Below are 20,937 nucleotides of genomic sequence, written 5' to 3'. Positions count from 1 at the left end.
CGGGTGCATGCAGTGCAACCTCCCCCCACCCCCGGCAAAAGGACACCTCCCCCCGGCGAAAGGACACCCCCCCTGGGTGCATTTTTACCTGCTGGGGGGGGGGGGGTGCTGCGCGCCTGTCGGCTTCGCTCGTTCCCTGCTCCCTCTGCCCCGGAACAGGAAGTAACCTGTTCCAGGGCAGAGGGAGCAGAGAACGAGCGAAGATGACAGATGCGCAGCACCCCCCCAGTGGCGTGCACCCGGGGCAGACCACCCCCACCGCCCCCCCTTGGGCAGTAATAGTCCCCAAATTAACAAACTACAGGTAAACAAATGCCCTAAGATATCATGGTAAGTTATTCCAAAGAGACGTAGCTAGATAAAATTGACCCCCCAATTACAGATGAGGAGCACTACAACATAACACACAGGCTCTACCTTAGATTGACTTTTTGGACTAAATTCTATGAATGGCGCCTAAAAAATCTGCGCCCCCCCCCCCCCCCCCCAAAAAAAAAATAGCACTTAGCATTATTCTATAAATGGTGCTTAAAGTTAGGCCCCATTTCAAGAATAGCATTTAGCACCAAGAACCATGACAACATTTAAGCGTGACCATTTACACCAAGAAAACCTTGGTGTAAATCCCCATGCCTACGTTAGACACAGATCCCCTCTATTATATAACAATGTGCATAAATTAAAGGAACACCCCCGATCCACCCATGACCCTCCCAAGATTGAACCCTCTTTTTGGACCCACATGTACAATTTCAGCATGGATCCCACACCTAAATTTACATGCGTAAATTTGTAATTAAATCCAATAAGCACGAATAATTGCTTGTTAAAATCTCAATGATTGGCATTAATTGGCTCATTATTCAATTAAATTGCGCATGCAAATTAGGCATGCACCCAAATTTGTACGTGCAGTTTTTAATTACTTTTGTAGAATTCGGGGGTTTATATCTAAGGCAACAGAGGGTTAAATGACAAACTCAATTTCAGAAGGAGCATCAGTAGGATTTGAACCTTGCCTTCTGGATATCAGGCTACTGTGGAAACCATTAGGCTATTCTTTCACACCATAGCACTGCAATTTGCTATAGTTTTATGGAATTTTAATTTAATTTACCTCTGAAAAATCTGAAGATGTTTCCTGAGCAAGTTTTCCAAAGTAAGGACTTTCTGCAGCAAGAGACATTTCACTGCTGTCTCTTCTCGAGTAGCAGGATTAATGTGTTGTGCCATCATTCTCCAAACATAGATCTCATGTTTTAATTCTGTAAAAAAAAAATGGAATCACTTAATATAAAGGTAAAACCAGCTGTATAAAATAAAATTATGTAACAGTATTCTTACATAACAAACCTGATTCCTAAGAAGACTGTTGACAAAGAAAGTGTTAACTAAGAACAAGAAAAAATGCAACAAGTTATTACAAATTAATTTGGGGCCTGATATTAAAAAAAGAAAATAAACTGAGCTCGTAAATTCATGCTCCTAAGGTATTACTTACTTTCAGCCAAACTTAGGATCCTAAGGGCCCAAGATTCAAAGGATTTATGCTCTTAACTTTGAGAGTTATGCTCTTAAATTGAAATTTTACTAGGGCTGAGTACATTACATTACACTCAAAGAGCCCAATATTCAGCTGGCTTCAACCAGATATTCAGTACCGGGCTATGTCTGGGTACCGGCATTGACTATCCAGGCACACATGGCCAGATAAAATTTATCTGGTTAAATACAATATTTGACACTTAACTGCTTAAAGTGAACTTCATAAAGATAGGCCTGTGTTTTACACAGTCCTACTTATGCGGTTACTTTATCTCAATATTGGCACTTAAGTGCTGACTCTGCCCCAGACTGCCCACAAAATAGCCAGTTATGGCTTATGCACTAATCAGGTATATTTAGCAGTGTTATCAGCTTGTGTGTCACTGAATATTCGCGATTAGTCCTTAACAATCAATTTAAACAGCCAGGAGCAATTTCTGGCAATTTATATTGCTTTGAAAATCGACCCCAAAATTTCAGAAAAGTGAGTGGCAGCAGGGGCAGATTTAGGGTGGGGGAAAAATCTTAGCAGTGATTTTCAGCATTAGACTCAAAAATTATAAATCTAGGTAAATGAATGGCAAGCTTAAATTTATAAGCATAACTTTTAAGTTCTTAAATTAAGATGAATTTTCAACTAAAAACTTGAGCAGGTATGGGAGGGAGATCTGCTGACCAAGCAGTATCAGTGCATCTTCAAGAGCTCCCTAACTGCCTGCAGTCTATGTGGAATTATTGAAAAGAAGATGGGAAACCACATGAGGCTGTGGGCATGGCTTTGTGAGGCAAGCAGTCACTGACATGATGCAGGGATGGAAAGAATGTCCCTATTGATTGTCAGCCAAGTCTCCCAGAAAGGAGTGCTTTTGTCTCAGCTGCTTGTGACTGACTGCAACATAGTCTGTAAAATTGCCTGCACACCACCTGGGCATTACAGTATGGAAAGCAAGGAAAGATTGGGGGGAGGGGGTCTGGGGAGAATGGACCATAGGAAATGAGTAGGGATAGCTGAGGGGTAGAGCAGAGACTGAGAAATGTGATGGAGGAGGAAAGAGCAAGGGTCAAGAGAGTGGATGGGTGAGCGGGGACTGGGGAATTAAGCAGTAATGTGGGAGAAGCATGGAGAGACAGAGTAAAGAAATTCAGGGATCGGGTGGAGAGAATGTGGAAGACAGAGAAAATAACCGTAACTGAGAAGGGGAGGGTGGGAGCTAAGGCAGAAATGGAGATCCGGGAAAGACAGGGACTTGGGAGACAGGAGAAATGGGGACTAGGAGATAGTGAAATGCTGTCATAGCAGTTGATAGGACAAAGAATTTTCCCCCTTAACATGGAAGCAATAAGGGAATGAGAGACATAAAGGACTCTTCCACTGCCAGCTATGTAGATTACAGGAGGTGTGACACAAAATTAGTCCTTTAAGTTCAAACTTCCCAGAATTTTGGTATATAACACCCAAATTTTACACAAAAATAATGGTCCCATTCCAAACCACTCTCATGAAACCATTCTGAACTACATAAATTTTGCATAACTTTTACTATCCACATTAATCAATGAGACTGGCCTATAATTTTCGACCAATGCTGGATCTCTCCATAGCTTTAAAACAACAACTATCTTGGCTTCAATAAAAGTGCCATAACTTCTTGTTCACGCATGAGCTGCTGAAATACCTCATGTAATAAAGAATTACCTCCTTTTCAAAAGCCCTGTAAAACACAACCTTAAACCCATTAGGGCTTGGTGCCTTATTAAGCTTTAATGCAGCTAAAGAGATTCCTATCTCCTCCAAAGTTATCTCTCACTCTAATGAGTATCTTTGGGTAGCTGTTAGTTTAGAATGCTTTAACCTCTTTTGAAAATTGTCCCGCCCTCGTGGAAGTTACATCAGACGAGGGCGGGACACAGGGAGGGAAGGCCCGAAGGGAGGCAATCTGCTGCTGCTGCACTTTCACATGGAGGTGACGCGCTGTGATTTGAATGCAGGGGGCCCGGCCCGGTGGCGGACAGAGGGGGGCTGTCGACGCGGCCGGGGGTAGGCGGGTGGAGACTGGGGACTGCGGTGCGGCGGCCCTGAGTGGAGGAATGGCCTAGCAGTTAGAGCTATGGTCTTTACATCCAGAGGTGGCCAGTTCAAATCCCACTGCTGCTTCTAGTGATCTTGGGCAAGTCACTTAACCCTTCATTGCCTCAGGTACAAAATTAGATTGTGAGCTCTCCAGGGACAGGGAAATACCCAATGTACCTGAATGTAACTCACTTTGACCTACTACTGAAAAAGGTGTGAGCAAATTCCTAATTAAATAAAATGACCAGTTAGCCCCAAACAAGCAATTTAACCAGCCAGGATCTGTTTCTAGCCAATTTGATCACTTTGAATATCAACCTTTATGTTTTCATGTCTGAACACAGAAATAGCAAGATTAAGGGGCCCTTTAAATAAGTCGCATAAGTGTCTATGCACACCCAACGCGCACCAAAATGGAGTTACTGCCCAACTACCACATGGCTCTTGCGGTAATTTTATTTTTGGCTCGTGTCCGCTATGCGCATCTGAAGAAGACTTTTTTATTTTCAGGCACGCGTAACAGATGTGCACCAAGTGGCATTTGGCACCCGTAGGTCAATACCGCCCAGTTACCGTGTGAGTCTTGACTGCTAGGCCAATGGCTGGTGGTAAGGTCTTAGACCCAAAATGGACGCGCAGCAATTTTCATTTTGCCATATGTCCATTTTCGGCAAAAATTTTAAAAAGGCCTTTTTTAGAGGCACGCTAAAAAATGGATTGGCGCACCCAAAACCCGCGCATACACTACCACAAGCCATTTTTCAGTGTGTGCCTTTGTAAAAGGGCCCCTAAGTTATTCACATAGCTATGCCAGAATTTTCAGCATTCAGACTCAAATGCATAGCTCCGCTGAAAAATTCCATAATATTATGTCAATAGTTTTTCTATATAACTTTATTCTGTTGCTGTTCCACTGAATATTGCCCTCAATATCTTTTTCAAAACACCACTTTAAGCAAGTCATGATACAATTGTTACTAATCATATTAACAGAGAATAATATGATGTACTCATGGCCAAACTCACCAATAATTTCACTGGATTCTTTGTTGTACAGTTTTGTGTTCCAATATAGCAGTCGGAGGAAAAGAAAAGAGACCAGAAGAATAAAACAAATACCCAAAAACATGTGTCCAGTGAACCCAGCAAAATCCAATCCCTAGAATTAAAAATACAATAGTAAGGACTTTTTTTCTTTTTATGTTGACTATCCATTACAAGACATCTAACAATTCACGGCCTTAATTCTTTATTTTTTTCATTTAATTCTGTTATTATTGTGTCTTCTACTACAATGCATTAGAAAGAATAAAAGAGTTTTCCAGAAACCTACAATAAATAACCCCCCATGTGAAGGTTGGTGAATTTAAAGATGCTGCCTGCTGTAGACTGAATCTGACTTGGATATTCAATGCTGGGTCAAATTCAGGAGCCATCATTAAATATCTATGTCATAGGGGCTGCCAGAAGTTATCGGGATCCTGGCCGATATTCAGACCGGTGGTCGGATAGTTGGCTGGATGAAGTTAGGACAGCTTTTTTGCCATGTAAACTTTATCTGGACACTTACCTAGGTAGTGAACTGAAAATAATTGGTAAGTTCCAGTTCCACCCTGACTCCTCAGATGGACTGCCCCTGGCACTACTGGATAGTGCTGCAGAGATTGGAAAGCATAGTCAGCAGAATTAGCTGGTTAAATGCTACTAAATATGTGTTCTTGGGCTGGCCAGCAGGATTTAACCTGAAGGAGCCTTCCTACCCCATAAAATTCTTTTGAATATCTACCTCACCATTGTCCAGTGTTATAAGGAATTTATGAATCGTCATAGTTAATGTAAGGTAAAGCAAAATATAATCTTTAATACATTGCCCACTGTTGTTTCAAGACTATGGAATCTATGCACTAAAGATTAGAGTGCATGCCGACGTTCTTTAGCATGCCTAAGCAATAGTGTGCTGTGCATGAAGCAGGGGCATAGCCAGGAGTCCATTTTTGAGGGTTTCCAAAGGTGGACAGAGGGGGCCTGGTATTCTCTCCCTCTTCCCCCTCCCCTGCCGCAACCACCACCACACGAGTCCCGTTTGTCCCGAACGAGCAGCACTTAATTCAGCAGGCGCGCTCGGTCACTAATGCCAGCTCTCCCACACATGCTCAGTTCAGGCCATGTGTGGGAGAGCCGGCATTAGCGGCTGAAGTGTACCTGCTGAATTAAGTGCTGCTCGTTCAGAACCAGCGGGACTCATGCAGGAGATGTTTTCAGTTGGCGGGGCCTGGCATCCCTGCCAGCCATGAAAGAAGAGGGAGACCAACCCTGAGGCTCCTCCATGGCAATGCTACTGGCATAAAGAGGGTAATTTTATAAAAGGGAACCTAGTTGTCAATATTATGTTGCATCTAGTTTATAAAAATGATATATGTGCCTATTTGCCTCTATAAAATAGCCAACACAAAACTCCCACACAAAGTTACACTTGATACCTTTGTAGGTAACATAACATATACATAGTAACATAGTAGATGACGGCAGAAAAAGACCTGCACGGTCCATCCAGTCTGCCCAACAAGACAACTCATGTGTGCTACTTTTGTGTATACCCTACTTTGATTTGTACCTGTGCTCTTCAGGGCACAGACCGTATAAGTCTGCCCAGCACTAGCCCCGCCTCCCAACCACCAGCCCCGCCTCCCAACCACCGGCTCCGGCACAGACCGTATAAGTCTGCCCAGCACTATCCCCGCCTCCCACCACCGGCTCTGGCACAAACCGTATAAGTCTGCCCAGCACTATCCCCGCCTCCCACCACCGGCTCTGGCACAGACCGTATAAGTCTGCCCAGCACTATCCCTGCCTCCCAACCTCCAGTCCCGCCTCCCACCACTGGCTCTGGCACAGACCGTATAAGTCTGCCCAGCGCTATCCCTGCCTCCCAACCTCCAGTCCCGCCTCCCACCACTGGCTCTGGCACAGACCATATAAGTCTGCCCCGCACTATCCCCGCCTCACACTACTATATGATTCAAGTTTATTTTATGTTTATTTAATGCTTATTGTATCTCCCATTAGATAACTTTTTGAGCAGTGTATGAATTACAACTAAAAGAGAAAAAAATGCAAAGAAAATTTCAATCTAGATAGTGTAGTAGTAGGTAGTAAAGTCTATAGAAAATCCAGTGGCTATGCTTCCATGAGTGTCTCTCCCATATAGCATAGTATAGATTTATTTTTCTATTCCAAATGTGCCTAAAAAAACAGATTCAATGCGGATTACAATTTTAAAACTGTGGACAAAAACCCAGGAATTACAAACAAATTATACAAGTCAATCAGTACATCCCCTAAGTTCTCTAACATATACACATTTTTTGGAATAGAAAGGTTTTTAAAAGTTGTCTAAAATTTCTGTAGTCTGAAATAACCCTGAATTGGGTTGGAAGAATTCTCCAGAGTTTTGTAGCTTGAAAAGCAAAACAGGAATTCAGTAGTTTTGTTAATTTTCCCCCCTAGGATTTGGGAAACAGAAGGAACTAACACATCTCAACAACTGTGTCTTTGTAGTTAGGGCAAAATCAAAAATATAAGTTGGTGCATCACCTCGTAAAAAAAGAAAACAATAAAACTTAAATAATATCCTCGCCTCAACTGGAAGCCAATGAAGACATTTTTAAAAAGGAGAAATATGATCTGTTTTTGGCAAAGAATAAATCAAACAAATAGCACTGTATTCAGAATTGTCTGGAGTTTTCTTAAAATGATTTCGGAACAAGCTAGGAAAATGATATTACAGTAATCTATTTGAGGTAATAATAATACCTGAACTAACAACTGAAAATTATCTTCATCAAATAGGGCATATTTTTTCATTCAACAAATAGTTAAGCTCCGGAACTCTTTGCCAGAGGATGTAGTAACAGCAGTTAGCATATCTGGGTTTAAAAAAAAGTTTGGACAAGTTCCTGGAGGAAAAGTCCATAGACAGACATAGGAAAGCCTTGCCCTGGGATTGGTAGAATGGAATGTTGCTGCTTTTGGGGTTTCTGTCAGGTACTTGTGACCTGGATTGGACACTCTTGGAAACAGAGCTAGATGGACCATCGGTCTGACACAGTATGGCTATTCTTATGTTCTTATAATGCAATTTCCTCATTAAGAGAAAAGCTTTCTTAACTAGAGAATTAATCTGAGGATCCAGGGATAAGTTTTGATCTACCAATATCTCCAATATTCCTATTACAGAACATAGTGTGTAATTTTGATTATTGATTTTAAGTGATTTTTTTGTGAGAAATGGTATGTTGTCTATTTATTAAGATAAGTTTTGTTTATGCTTTGTTCAGCTTTAAATGATATTGTAGCATCTAATCACATCCAAAGGGGTATATAAAGACTCCTGTCATTCTTAATTGAATGCATCCTCAAACAGAAAAGTCTTCAAGCATGACTTAAATTTTTGCAATGAATGCTTCAAAAGTAAGTTGGGAGGGAAGGTGCTCCACAGTGAGGGATCTGTTACACTACAACTATATGTTTGGATAGTATCCAGACACATATTGTGAAATGAAGGAGGCAATTTTGCTGAGAGGACCTAAGCACCCTAGAAGGGGCATAAGAAATTAGTAGTTGAGATAAGTATAGAGGTGAGTTATGTACCTTATGGACTAACAGAAGAATTTTTACAGTAATTCTATGTGCTGTAGGCAGCCAGTATTCTAATTGTAACAACAGTGTGACACAGTTACATTTTTTTTAGATCCTGTCAAAAGTTTCACTGCCGATTTTTATAAGTTGTAACTTTTAAATATCTGAGGCTCTAAGGCCATTTAGAAGTGAGTTACAGTAATCAAGATGACTTATGACAAATGAATGAACGTGAAACCTAAGGGTATCCTTGGTGAACAAATTTCTTATGGAAAATAACATCTGGACCTTATAGAGCTTCCAAGCTACTCGGTTCCAGGAGTGAGATTTTAGACCAGTCCTCAATTTTTGCCATCCTCATCCTAACGCATTATAGGACCTACAGCACTGATATCAATGGGTAGAATCAGAGACTACGAATCCCACACTTTTTGGGATGTAAGCTTGAAACTAAGACTGGCCAAAAAGACTCCTTACTGTGTGCTTTTATGAAGAACCAAGGAATTTAAAGATAAATGACACTTTTCATAACGCTACAAGAACCTATCAACTAAATACCTGAATGCTTTGCATAGTTTAACAGTGTCCTTTGGAATAGTATATATTTCAATTTTGTTAGCCTAGTGTATTATAGTACTTACTATGTTCCTTAGATCTTGATTGGAAACAAGAATCACATTTGGTGGATCTCCAACAGCTGTAGCAGTTCCTCCAATATTTGTGAAGATTACTTCTGCAATCAGGACATGTTTAGGATCAAGATTAAGTACTTCGCATAACCTGCAGCAAACAAATCAAATCAGGATTAGTAGCTTAAGTCTTGAAAATGGGGTGATTAAAAGTCCAGCTCCTATCACTGCTTCTTATTCAAAAGCACTTCAAATCAAAAACCTAAGTACTATTGGATCCATCAGAAACGCATGCATCCACCACAATGGCTAATTTCACTTAAGACAAAACATGAATCAGGGGGAGCATATAATCGTCACCAATCAAGTATTACTTATATATATATATATATATATATTTGTAGCATTTATATCCCACATTTTCCCACCTATTTGCAGGCTCAATGTAGCTTACATTGTTCCGTAATGGTGATCACCAATTCCGACAAAGAGAAAATACATAGTTAAGATGGAGGTGACAGAGAGGGACATAATCGAATGCGAACGCCCATCTCCATGGGCGTCTATGTCCGAAAACGGGTATGTGAAGAAGTGGGACAGACCGTATTTTCGAAAAAAAAATTGGGCGTCCATCTTTTGTTTCGAAAATACGGTTTGGATGGACCAAATGCCATGGATTTGGTCCTTTCTGAGCTGGGCATTTTTTTTTTTTTTGCGATAATGGAAAATAAAAACGTCCAGCTCAGAAACGTCCTAATCCAAGCCATTTGGTTGTGGGAGGGACAAATGTGCAACACTGCCATAGCTCTTAGGGGTGAAGGGGGCAACTACATGTGGGTACAGTGGGTTTCAGAGGCTTCCCATTTACCACCACAAGTGTTACAGGTGGGGGGGGAGGGGGGGATGGGCCTGGGTCTGCCTGCCTGAAGTGCACTGCAGTACCCACTAAAAGTGCTCCAGGGACAGGACTTGTTGCTGCTGTATAACCTTGGCACACCAGTTGACACCTGAAGACTAATCTCGCTGATAAACTCGCTGAAAACGTCCTTTATTTGAATAAGCACCTTTACTCACAGTTAACTGCAGATCAGAGGTTGTGCCCCACTAGCAACGAGTCTTGCTGGTACTGAGATTAGCAGTAGGTCTGAGCTGGCAGAATGGTGTACAATGCTCTCTTTCAGCAACATTCAAGGTAAGAACTAAGTGCTACACTGTGGCTAACACATGAACAGGATCTAAAACTGGCTTACAAATATGGCCACTACCTCATGGACTACCGGAAACAAAACAGGGCACACTCTGACCCAGTAAGCAGAGGGAAAAGCACCATGGGAGTATAGCCTACAAACTACCAATCGTGAGCATTTAACACAAGATAGTGGAATCACGGAGCCCAATACCCTACACCCACCACAATGCATTGCTGTTGTGACTCTGCAGTGCCCTTAACAGAAAAGGTGTCACACTCACCCGAGACCCACATCAGAACCAGGGAAAGGCTGTCAGAGGATAGAACACATTCTGCTGTCATGGAGGTGGGTACGGAATTTGAGGCTGGCATACAGGCTGGGAAAAAAAGTTTGTAAAGTGGGGTTTTTTTTGGTGGGAGGGGGTTAGTGACCACTGGGGGAGTCAGGGCAGGTGATCCCCAATTTCCTCCATTGGTCATCTGGTCAGTTGGGGCACTTTTTTGGGACTTGTTTGTGAAAAAAAAGAGTCCAAAATCACGGTAAAAACGTCTTTTTTTTTTCGATTATCAGCTAAAGACGCCTATCTCTCCTTGGCCGATAACCACGTCCCAGTCCCACCTTCGCCACGCCTCCGACACACCCCCATCAACTTTATTCATTCCTGCAACGGAGTGCAGTTGAAGATGCCCAAAATCGGCTTTCGATTATACCGATTTGGGCGCCCACGAGAGAAAGACGTCCATCTCCCGATTTAGGTCGGAATATGGGCGTTTTTCTCTTTCAATTATAAGGTGGAGAGTGGATTAGATATTCAGGTAAAGAATGTTCATTTCCATGCTGAGAAGTAAAAGGTATAAGATTAAACTTCAATCATGATAAATCATTTTGAACAATCAGTATATATAAGTAATACTGGATTGATGGCGATTACATGCTCCCCTGATTCATGTTTTGGCTTGTGAAATTAGCCATTGTGGTGGATGCATGCATATCTGATGGATCCAATAATTTCTACTACACACTGTCCAGAGCTTTATACAAGTGCATGTTAAATGCTATTAATGTTAGCTTTTTTAAAAAAAAAATTTTACATTTGTGAAGAAACATTGCAGCTCAGAAATTGAGCAACTCAGAAACTGAGCAACTCAAGAACAAATAATTCTATCTAATGGGACAGGTTGCAGAATAATTCTATGTTAATGGAAAATAAGGGGTCCTTTTACTAAGGTGTGCCGAAAAATGGCCTGCACTGTTGTAGGCACATGTATCGGATGCACGCAGGTCCATTTTTCAGTGTGCCTGCAAAAAAGGTCTTTTTTTTGGCCGAAAATGGGCGTGTGTCAAAATAAAAATTGGCGCGCATCCATTTTGGGCCTGAGACCTTACCGCCACCCACTGACTGTGGTAAGCGTCAGCACGTGTACACTGCCGATTACTGCCCAGTTAGCGCCATGCGGTAGAAAATAAAAAATATTTTTGGACGCACATACAAATGGAATTACCGCCCGGGGCTCGCGGTAGCCGGGTGGTAGTTCCAAATTGATATCCGTTGGACATGCGTAGGTGCCTACACACTTTAGTAAAAGGGCCCCTTAGAATCTTAACATTTATGTTCAGATTACAATGAACATACCTGAGTATTTAGGAAAACATTTGTTACAATAGAAATCCATCTCAGTGCATTCACAGAACCAAATATGCATAGCATTTTCTCCATAAACACTAAAAAGGCAGTTCTATAACTGGGCACTTGCATTTATACACCCCTTGCACTCATGAATGTGTAGACTATTAGCTCTTATGTGCATAACTGCACGTTTACCTGTGAAAGTGCCAACAAGCACTATTTTGTAACAGCATGCATTAGTAGAATAGTGTATAAATGCAAAGAGGGCATACACATAGGCGAGACATAGGTGTGTCTCTCACTTACACATGTATCTTGTAGAATACTGTAAGTTAAGTGCATCCCTGCAGCATTTACACAACCGCAGTTAGTTATGCCAGGTCTATGGCTGGTGTAACTGCGGATATGTATATGTAAGGTACCCCAATATCAGAATAAGCTAATATTCTATAAAAGGATCCTGAGCACCCAGATGCAATTATAGAATAGGCTCTCACTGCAGGGCATTGTGGTGCATAAATGGCAATGCCAGCTTATAAAATTGCCACTTATGGGGAACCAACATTTAAGAACTGATTATGCAGAATACCTGCATATATATGCATGTGTACGCCACATGCCCAGAAAAATGCCAAAATTCTGCTTAAGCGCTATTCTGTAAATACACACATATCTTACATTATTTATATCTTACAGGTAGATGTACACATAGGCAGAGCCCGGACAGCACATGGTCAGGACTCACACACTCATAACTTATGCATATCTCCAACACTTAGTTGTGAGCGCTTAATTCAGCTCTAGGGCTGGCGTTAAATGCTTGTGGTTAAATTACCTGCATGTATCTAACCTGTTATGCTAGTATTCTATACAGGAAAATAAATACCTACTTTAGGTACACTGTTATAGAATTGCCTTCTACATAGTAAGAAAAAAAAAAAGAGAGAACCAATCCATAGAAAAATGTAAGTTCTGCAAGCAAAAACATCCATAGCTAGTATAACATATGAATAATATTAAATATAAATACACACCTTATTGTTACAGGAGTGAAGAGAAGTATTGTTGTAACATTGTCTAAAAGTGCAGAAAGAATTGCAGCAATCAGGCACAAAAAGATTATCATCACCCATACTCTGCCTCTTGAATACTGGTATGCCTAATAAATTTAAATATAAAAAATATCAAGGCTAAAAAACAAAAACAAGTCAACTTAATAAAAAACAATTAAACATAAGAGGACATAGAAAGAGTAAACTTTTCTTATACAATTAATCCTTTAACATCAGAGGAGGCAATTGGGAAATAATTGCCTCCTCTGATGTTAAAGGATTAATTGTATAAATTATATGAGTATATAGAAAAGCATTTTAGGTGCTCAAAAATAAGCTTATAAAATTGCCCAGGGATATGCAAACATACAAGTAGGTACAGACAGGTATAGCCCTAATTACACATTAGGCACTCCTAAGTTCAGAAACTGGATGGAACAGGGGAAGGTTCAGAAACCCAATTAGTAGCAACATTCCATGCTACCAATCCTGGGACAAGCAGTGGCTTCCCCCATGTCCATCTCAATAACAGACTATGGACTTTTCCTCTAGGAACTTGTCCAAACCTTATTTAAACCGCTCGAGTTCCAGAGCTTAATTATTCTTTGCATGAAGCAAAATTCCCTCCTATTTATTTTTAAAGTATTTCCATGTAATTTTATTTAGTGTCCCATGGTCTTTGTACTTTTTGAAAGAGTGAAAAGTCGATTCACTTCTACACCACTCAGGATTTTATAGACCTCAATCATATCCTCCTTTGGCTATCTCTTTTCCAAGCTGTAAAGCCCTAAGCCTTTCCTCATATGGGAGAAGTTCCATCCCCTTTTATCATTCTGGTTGCTCTTCTTCAAACCTTTTCTAATTCTTCTATATCTTTTTTGAGATACGCCGACCAGAATTGAACGTAATACTCAAGGTGAGGTCGCAACATGGAGCGATACAGAGGCATTATAATATTCTTGATCTTATATTGCACGTGTTCAGGGGAAGGCAGTCGGATGTTTTCTAATAATTTTGCCTTTGGACGCAGCGAGGCACTGAGGAGGCAGCACGAAGAAAGATAAGTGCTGGTTGATTCATTAAAATTATTGCCATTTTGAAGTTATTATTTTATGAAGTGAACTGGTGTTGTTTATACAGCTTATCACATAAGGGCTGGTTCAGAAGGTGTATTACTTAGAAGGTCGTGTGAATATATCAGTCCGTTAGCACTTATGTGGTGTTTTAATTACACATAAAATGAGTAACCGATGAAAGAAGTGCTACACCACTAGGCAGTAGTATATCTGAGTGCCGAAGAGAGTGAAAATATCTGAGGGTACTCAAAACAAATATATACACATATACATATATATATAAAATTATAGTGAATGGCAATATAGTGTACTACTGGAGTGGAGTATATCAGTATGAGTTTCTACTAGGTAGCGGTGACCTTTGTAGGACAGCATTTTACAAAACCAGAAGAATGTATCAACGATTTTATGGTGAGAATACTAAAAGGAAACTAAGACAATCCAGGAACGTAAGACCTTTGAAGTCAGAATGATTAAATATTTTGACACCCACCAGACAGGACTTAACAAAGATCTGGGTTTTCTAGCCCATTATCAATAGAAATCAAACAAAAGAAAACATGGAAAAGAAAATAAGATGATACCTTTTTTATTGGACATAACTTAATACATTTCTTGATTAGCTTTCGAAGGTTGCCCTTCTTCGTCAGATCAAAAATAAGCAAATGTGTTAGTTGATAGTATATATAAGTGGACTAACACGGCTACCACACCTCTCTACTAGCCCATTATTAAATCATAAAATTCTACTCCTTTGTCACCCTCTTATCTACTATGCATCTATCCCTGCCTCTCATCCACCCTGCTCCCATGTTTCACACGTTACTCACCCTACCCTCTGCCTGTGAAGACTGTCATTGGAATGCTTTGAAGTTTCACTTATATATACTGTTATTTATCAACATTTGCTTATTTCTGATTGAAGAAGGGTTACCTTCGAAAGCTAATCAAAAAATGTATTGTTAGTCCAATAAAAAAGGTATCATCTTATTTTCTTTTCTATGTTTTGTTTTATTTCTATTTATTACCTTAAAAAGAAATTTAAAATGTGAACAAAACCCAAACATTAAACAAATCCATAATTATAAAAACATACAGCAGGCCTACTACTCCAGGCCTGCAGGAGAGAATGCAGTGGTACAGAAAACCTGGTGCCTCCAGGTCTCTATGGCCTCCCATACCACACCATCCAGCACCATGTCAGCCCTCATTGTCCGCACCTTCATGACAAGTTAGCTCACCATTGAGGGTGGGGCCTGAGGGTCACCATTAGTTGTTTATTAGAATTTATTTACTGCTTTTTTTGAAGGAATTCATTCAAGGTGGTGTACAGCAAGAATAATTCAAACATGCAATAGACAATTATAGCAGTAAAAATATTCAAATAACAATACAAAGTATGGCATAGTATACTACTTACAATGTCAACACAATATGTAATAAAACATTTTAATTGGCAGCATAGGGTATAAGCAAAGATGGGACATGTATATAGATAAGATAGAGTAACAGGAGTAAGAAAATAAGGGGATTAATTTAAGAAAGTTGCACATGAGGTCAGAAAGGTGCTTGAATATTATCTCAGTGTGTGTGTGTATGTGTGTGTGTGTGTGTGTGTGTGACTAGCAAGTGAGTTACTTCTTCCATCAAAGGCCTGATTGAAGAGCCAAGTTTTCACTTGCTTCCTGAAGTACAGATAGTCTTATGTTAAGTAAAGCCTTTCAGGGAGTGCATTCCAGAGTGTTGGGGCTACTCTGGAGAAGGCTTACTGGCAGGTATCACATTGATGTCTTTTGGAGAGGGTGTGATTAGGGATACTCCTTGGGAGAACCTTAGCTTCCTTGGAGGTGTGTAGAGGGTGATCCTGTTCTTCAAGTATTCTGGGCCATTTCCTTTCAGGGCCTTGAAGATCAAAATTTGAAATTTAGCTCCATATTGTACTGGTAGCCAGTGAAAGTTTTCCAAAAATGATGTGATGTAGTCACATCACTTACAACATTACATTACATAATGATCTTATATCCCACAAAAGCCATCAAGTTTGATGTGGGTAACAATAATCAAACTATATAGCACACTTCAAGATTACAATGCAAAATTCTACAGACAGAACGAACGAAAGGTCAAGAATCCAAACTCGAAAAATATCTTTAAAAGAGGAATGTCTTCAAAGGTTTTCTAAATTTAGAATAATCATATGTTTGTCTAAGAATGAGAGGAAGAAAATTCCAGAATTGCACTGATTGATATGCAAGAGAAACTTGAAATATTCTTGTAGCTTTAACCTCTCAAACTGAAGGAAACCTAAGCAAAAATTGATTTCTGGTGGACCTAAAAGTATTCCCATTCAGAAAGGAAAAACATATGCTTAAATAAGCAGGCATAACACCATATATTGCTAAAAAGGCTTTAACAGCCACTTTAAATTGGAATCTTGCCTCTAAGAGTTGCCAATGTAAACATGACAATAAAAGAGTAATATGTTCATGTTTATCAGCTGCAAAGATCACTCTCACTGCTACATTCTGTACCCATTGTAATTTGGACTTCAGCATCTTGGAACAATCAGTATATGTGGAATTACAATAATCTAATTGTGAGAGTATCAGATGTGATAAACACAGGACATGCCCTACCCTGAGGAGGCCATCAGGGGGGTGCTCTCATGGTGAAAACCCTGTAAAGTGCCAGGAACTGGTCATTAGAGGGAGCTCCAAGGGGGACACCAGTGAAATGCTAGAAAGGGTCACTAGAGGGAGCGCCAGCCAAGGCCTGGAACATAGGGGCCAGGGAGAACACATAGCAGAGGATTCCCCTTTAAGAAAAAGCGTCCTGGAGAAGGTACTGAACCTTCTGGAACCAGGAGGGGCCCAGAAGTTGTGGTGGGTTATTATATATAAAGAGCACCTCCAGGAGGAGCTGGGAGAGAGGAAACGGGGAAGAATTGGAAGGAGCCTGAAGCATGGAGTCTTGGAGGTGACCCAGGAGGCTAGTTGGACGGGCTGGGAATCCTGGGACAAGGACCCCTAAGGAGGCTGGACTGGTAACCAGAGAGAAGGATCTCCGCAGAAGGCTTTGAGAGGCTTGAGGCAAGAAGCCACGTCCCCGAGTAAGAAAAGGCATTCAAAGCAAAGGTACTTACCTTAAAGTTATGCTATAGGAATATTACAATGATGTTGTGAGGATCCCAGTGTGGGGCAAAGTTGGGTCCTTCAGTTTAAGAACTGGACTAACAGCTGTGGGGTGGAGGACAGGACTGTAAGGTGACTGTGAGAGAAGTCCTGTCCGAGGGGAGGAGGCTGTTAGACTGAGACCCCTGTGCTTTATGAAGAGGGGCTCAATCCAATCAGTGACTAGGCGTGGGAGACCTGGAAAAGCGGGGGTGGAAGACTTTACATTGGTGTTTATTCAAAGCTGGTGGTAAAGGATTTGCATAAGTCTGAGACTGATATGTGCCTAATTTGTATATGCCCCAGAACTCTCTCTAAATAGAAATGTTTTCTCAACCAAACAAGCCTGAATGAGGAAAGAGAAATAGAGGCATTGCTTACCAGAGGGAAAAGAAGGATCTTTCCCTAAGAAGTGGGGGGAAGGGGGGGGGAAAGTGTTGCGTGAAGTCACCCTAAGGTTAAAGAGGAGCCCAAATGTTGAGACAGACTACAGCATCCTAGAGATGAGAATTGTTTCTGAGCTTTTCTTAGAGGCAGAGCTCTTGTGAACTCTGGTGGTGCACTTGTGATACAGGAATACAGGACAGGTACCACAAGGGGGCCTCAAAACATAAGAGTTGCCTTAGAGCTCTTTCCTAGAGGCAAAGCTCTAGTGCCTACTGGTGGAGAGCTGCTGGTTTAAGCTATTGGCTATAGAGGTATCAGCTGCTGGAATCCAGACAGAGTCCCCAATAAGAGAGGGGAGATCAGGTGGAGTGGGCCTTTGGACATTAAGTGGTACACATTGAGGACTGGTTCCAGTCAATACTACAAGAGTCCCCAGAGGTATCAACTGATGGAATTCAGACAGAGCCCCGAGAGGAAAATCGTGTGGAGTGAGCCCATGGCCACAAGGTGGCCATCACACAGAGTCTGAACTAACAGCCTAAATACTGGTAAACTGAAGAATTTCCAGATTGCTCTTAACTTCTTAAGAACATAAGAGTTTCTTACTACTTTATGAACCTGAGCACCTAGGGATAATTGATTGTCCACCTTAATTGCCAGAATTCTTTAAGTACCTTCTAGTTTAACCTTCTTGCTACTAACTTGAATCAGGTTATCACCTAGAACTTGTGGAGAGCCCACCCATAAAAATTAGGTTTTTTTTCATTATTCAGTTTCAATCTATATGAGGAAAACCATGAGTCACCAAGTCTAAACATCTAGAGAGATTTGATTCATGTACTATATTACCTAAAGTAAACTGCAAAATGGTGATATCATCTGCATAGATGTCGACATGTATATTAGAGTTCTCTAAATATTGTGCTAAAGGTTGCATCAGAATATTAAACAGTATCAGAGGCAGTGGGGAGCACTGCAGCATCCCACAAATTGCTTTCCAAAAATCTGCTGTAGTTTCACATATCTTTACCCTGTAAGATCTATTTAAGAATCCTTGGATCCATGTTAGGACTGAACCAGAAATACCAAAAAGTCTAAGAGCCATAATAATATTTCATGGTCCACCAAGTCAAACGCACTAGACAAATTGAACTAGATTATAAGAGAAGTCAGACCTTGGCTTATGAACCTCTGACCTGAAGTAATCAGGGAGGTAATCACTGTTTCAGTGTAGAAGCCCTTGTGAAAGCCCAACTGTGAACCATGCAATATATGGAACCTTTTCAGATAAGAGACCAATTGCTCAGTGACCCAGCCCTCCATCACCTTAATGAACAAAGGGATAAAAGCTAGTGGTCTAGAATTAGTTCTTGAATACTCCCTTTTGGATTTTTCAAAATAGGAGAAGAATCATCTCAGGTTTAGATGTTGGAAAACAACCTGATTGCAGCTGTAAATTTAGCCATTTTGCAAATAATCTACAAAAGATGAACAAGGTGTTTTCAATAGGTATACTGGACAAGTATATAATGAACAATAAGAAGTTGCATACCTTTTAATAACGTCATTGTTGCCTTGGGTGAAATGGGCTCAAAAACATCCCAAATTCTGTTCAATGGAATCTCAAAATTATCTTCATATGGATGTTTATACATATCACCTCCATTTCCTAATGTTCCTCTAATAGTATTTATTTTAGTCTTAAAATAACTGACTAATTCAGACACATCAGGAGCCATAGCACCTCTACTCTCAACATACTCTGTCACAGACATGAGAGAATGAACCAATTAAAAAACTTAGTGAATTGTACATATGAAATTTTACAAATAGTGGTTGACACAGAAGGGAGATGCTGGACATGACAAATAGTGGTGCAGAGGAAAAAAGGATGGTGCACTTGGAAACAGATGTAGAGAAGGAAAGGAAGAAGACAAGAGGCAAGCAAAGAAATAGAAAGGCCAACCTGAAAAAGAATTTGTAAGGATGACTCATGGAACATGGAAAAAAAGACTGGGACCAGCCAAATTTCCAGACAACAAAGGTAGAAAAAAATTATTTTTATTTAATACTTTGTAAGGACTGAGATGTAACTGCTTTGTAAAATGTACATTTTTTTCTATTTTTATTTTGCAAAGTACAGGAGAAAATGCATGTCTGTCTCTCTTTTTTTTTTTTTTTTTTACCAGTATTGCACTGTTTAGAGTCTGGCTTCCTTGGGCAGGGAGGGGTCTCTATTTCAAATTTTTTTTTTTTTTGTGGCTTCCTATTCTGCATTAGATTGGTAGCATGGAATGTTGTCATAATCTGGGGTTTCTGCCAGGTGCTTGTGACCTGGGTTGGCCACATTGAAAACAGGATACTGAGCTAGATGGATCATTGGTCTGACCCAGTATGGCTACTCTTATGTTATATAGATGAGGGTCTGTCCATGTTCTGCTTGGGTGACTGAGGTGAAGGATTCTGCTGGCATGTAGTATCTGTGTAGGAATGTGTAATGGTGCAGCTTGTTCCAGTTTCCCAATAGTAGGTATATTGGTGCTCCAGAGCCCAGTGTACTATATATAGCACTGTCGCTATTATGGTGTAGTAAGTTTTGTGTTCTAGGGCAGTCCTGGAGTACCCCCTTGTCAGTCAGGGTTTCAGGATATCCACAATAAATATGCATGACATTGATTTGCATATACTACTACTACTACTATTTAGCATTTCTATAGCGCTACAAGGCGTACGCAGCGCTGCACAAACATAGAAGAAAGACAGTCCCTGCTCAAAGAGCTTACAATCTAATAGACAAAAAATAAAGTAACCAAATTAATTAATGTGTACGGGAAGGAAGAGAGGAGGGTAGGTGGAGGCGAGTGGTTACAAGTGGTTACGAGTCAAAAGCAATGTTAAAGAGGTGGGCTTTCAGCCTAGATTTACTGCCTCCATTACATGCAAATCTTTTTCATGCAGATTCATTGTGGATAACCTGAAAACCTGAATGGCAAGGGGGTACTCCAGGACCACCTATGGAAACACTTCTTTAGGTCCCACTGTAATATTTATAGCACTGTCTTTTCATAGGTGGGTTAGGGTTGTTATGGTGTGGTAAGTTTTCAGTATATGTTTTGGATGTCTTTTTGCAAGGGTTTGTGTTATTTCACAAAGTGTCTAGCCCTTGTCACCCAAAATAAAAATGCTCAAGACTAGTGTTCTTCACATCCTGTAGCGTCACCACACAAACAAAAGCCCATCTTGATTTAAACAAGGTGTCTAGCAGTGGAAGGACTGGTTGTGCTATTCCTGAGGTGATGGTCTCGATTTGAATATTTTTATTTGAAGTTAAGAAGACAGGTTGCCTGCTCTGGCCAGTCCAGGGACCTCTTCCGCGTCCTGCCTTCTGATGTAACTTACTGTTTCCTTGTAGGCAGGACGCAACAGAGACAGCCTGTATTAATCATTGCCCACTACAGCCCCTGAGCAACAACATAAACACTGCTGTCTAGTTGACACCAACCGGCTCCTATTTTATAAAAGTCTGCTCCCCCTGAGATCAAAACCTGGCTA

At 40.7% G+C, this 20,937-nt stretch overlaps 1 protein-coding gene across 1 annotated transcript in view; it reads right to left on the bottom strand.

The window, feature by feature from the left end:
* Positions 1-20,937, bottom strand: part of OCA2 (OCA2 melanosomal transmembrane protein) — a 229,932-nt gene that overhangs the window by 110,430 nt on the left and 98,565 nt on the right. Inside the window, exons 13-16 of the mRNA XM_030201311.1 lie at positions 12,735-12,859; positions 8,896-9,034; positions 4,643-4,775; positions 1,118-1,265 (exon numbers count right to left, since the gene is read on the bottom strand). Coding sequence (XP_030057171.1) covers positions 1,118-1,265; positions 4,643-4,775; positions 8,896-9,034; positions 12,735-12,859 — 545 coding nt within the window. The remainder of the gene's footprint in view (positions 1-1,117; positions 1,266-4,642; positions 4,776-8,895; positions 9,035-12,734; positions 12,860-20,937) is intronic.

The sequence above is a fragment of the Microcaecilia unicolor genome, chromosome 4, assembly GCF_901765095.1.
Source record: "Microcaecilia unicolor chromosome 4, aMicUni1.1, whole genome shotgun sequence".
Taxonomy (NCBI): Eukaryota; Metazoa; Chordata; class Amphibia; order Gymnophiona; family Siphonopidae; genus Microcaecilia; species Microcaecilia unicolor.
Note: the sequence above shows the minus strand (reverse complement) of the source record. Positions and strands in the feature narration are given on the sequence as shown.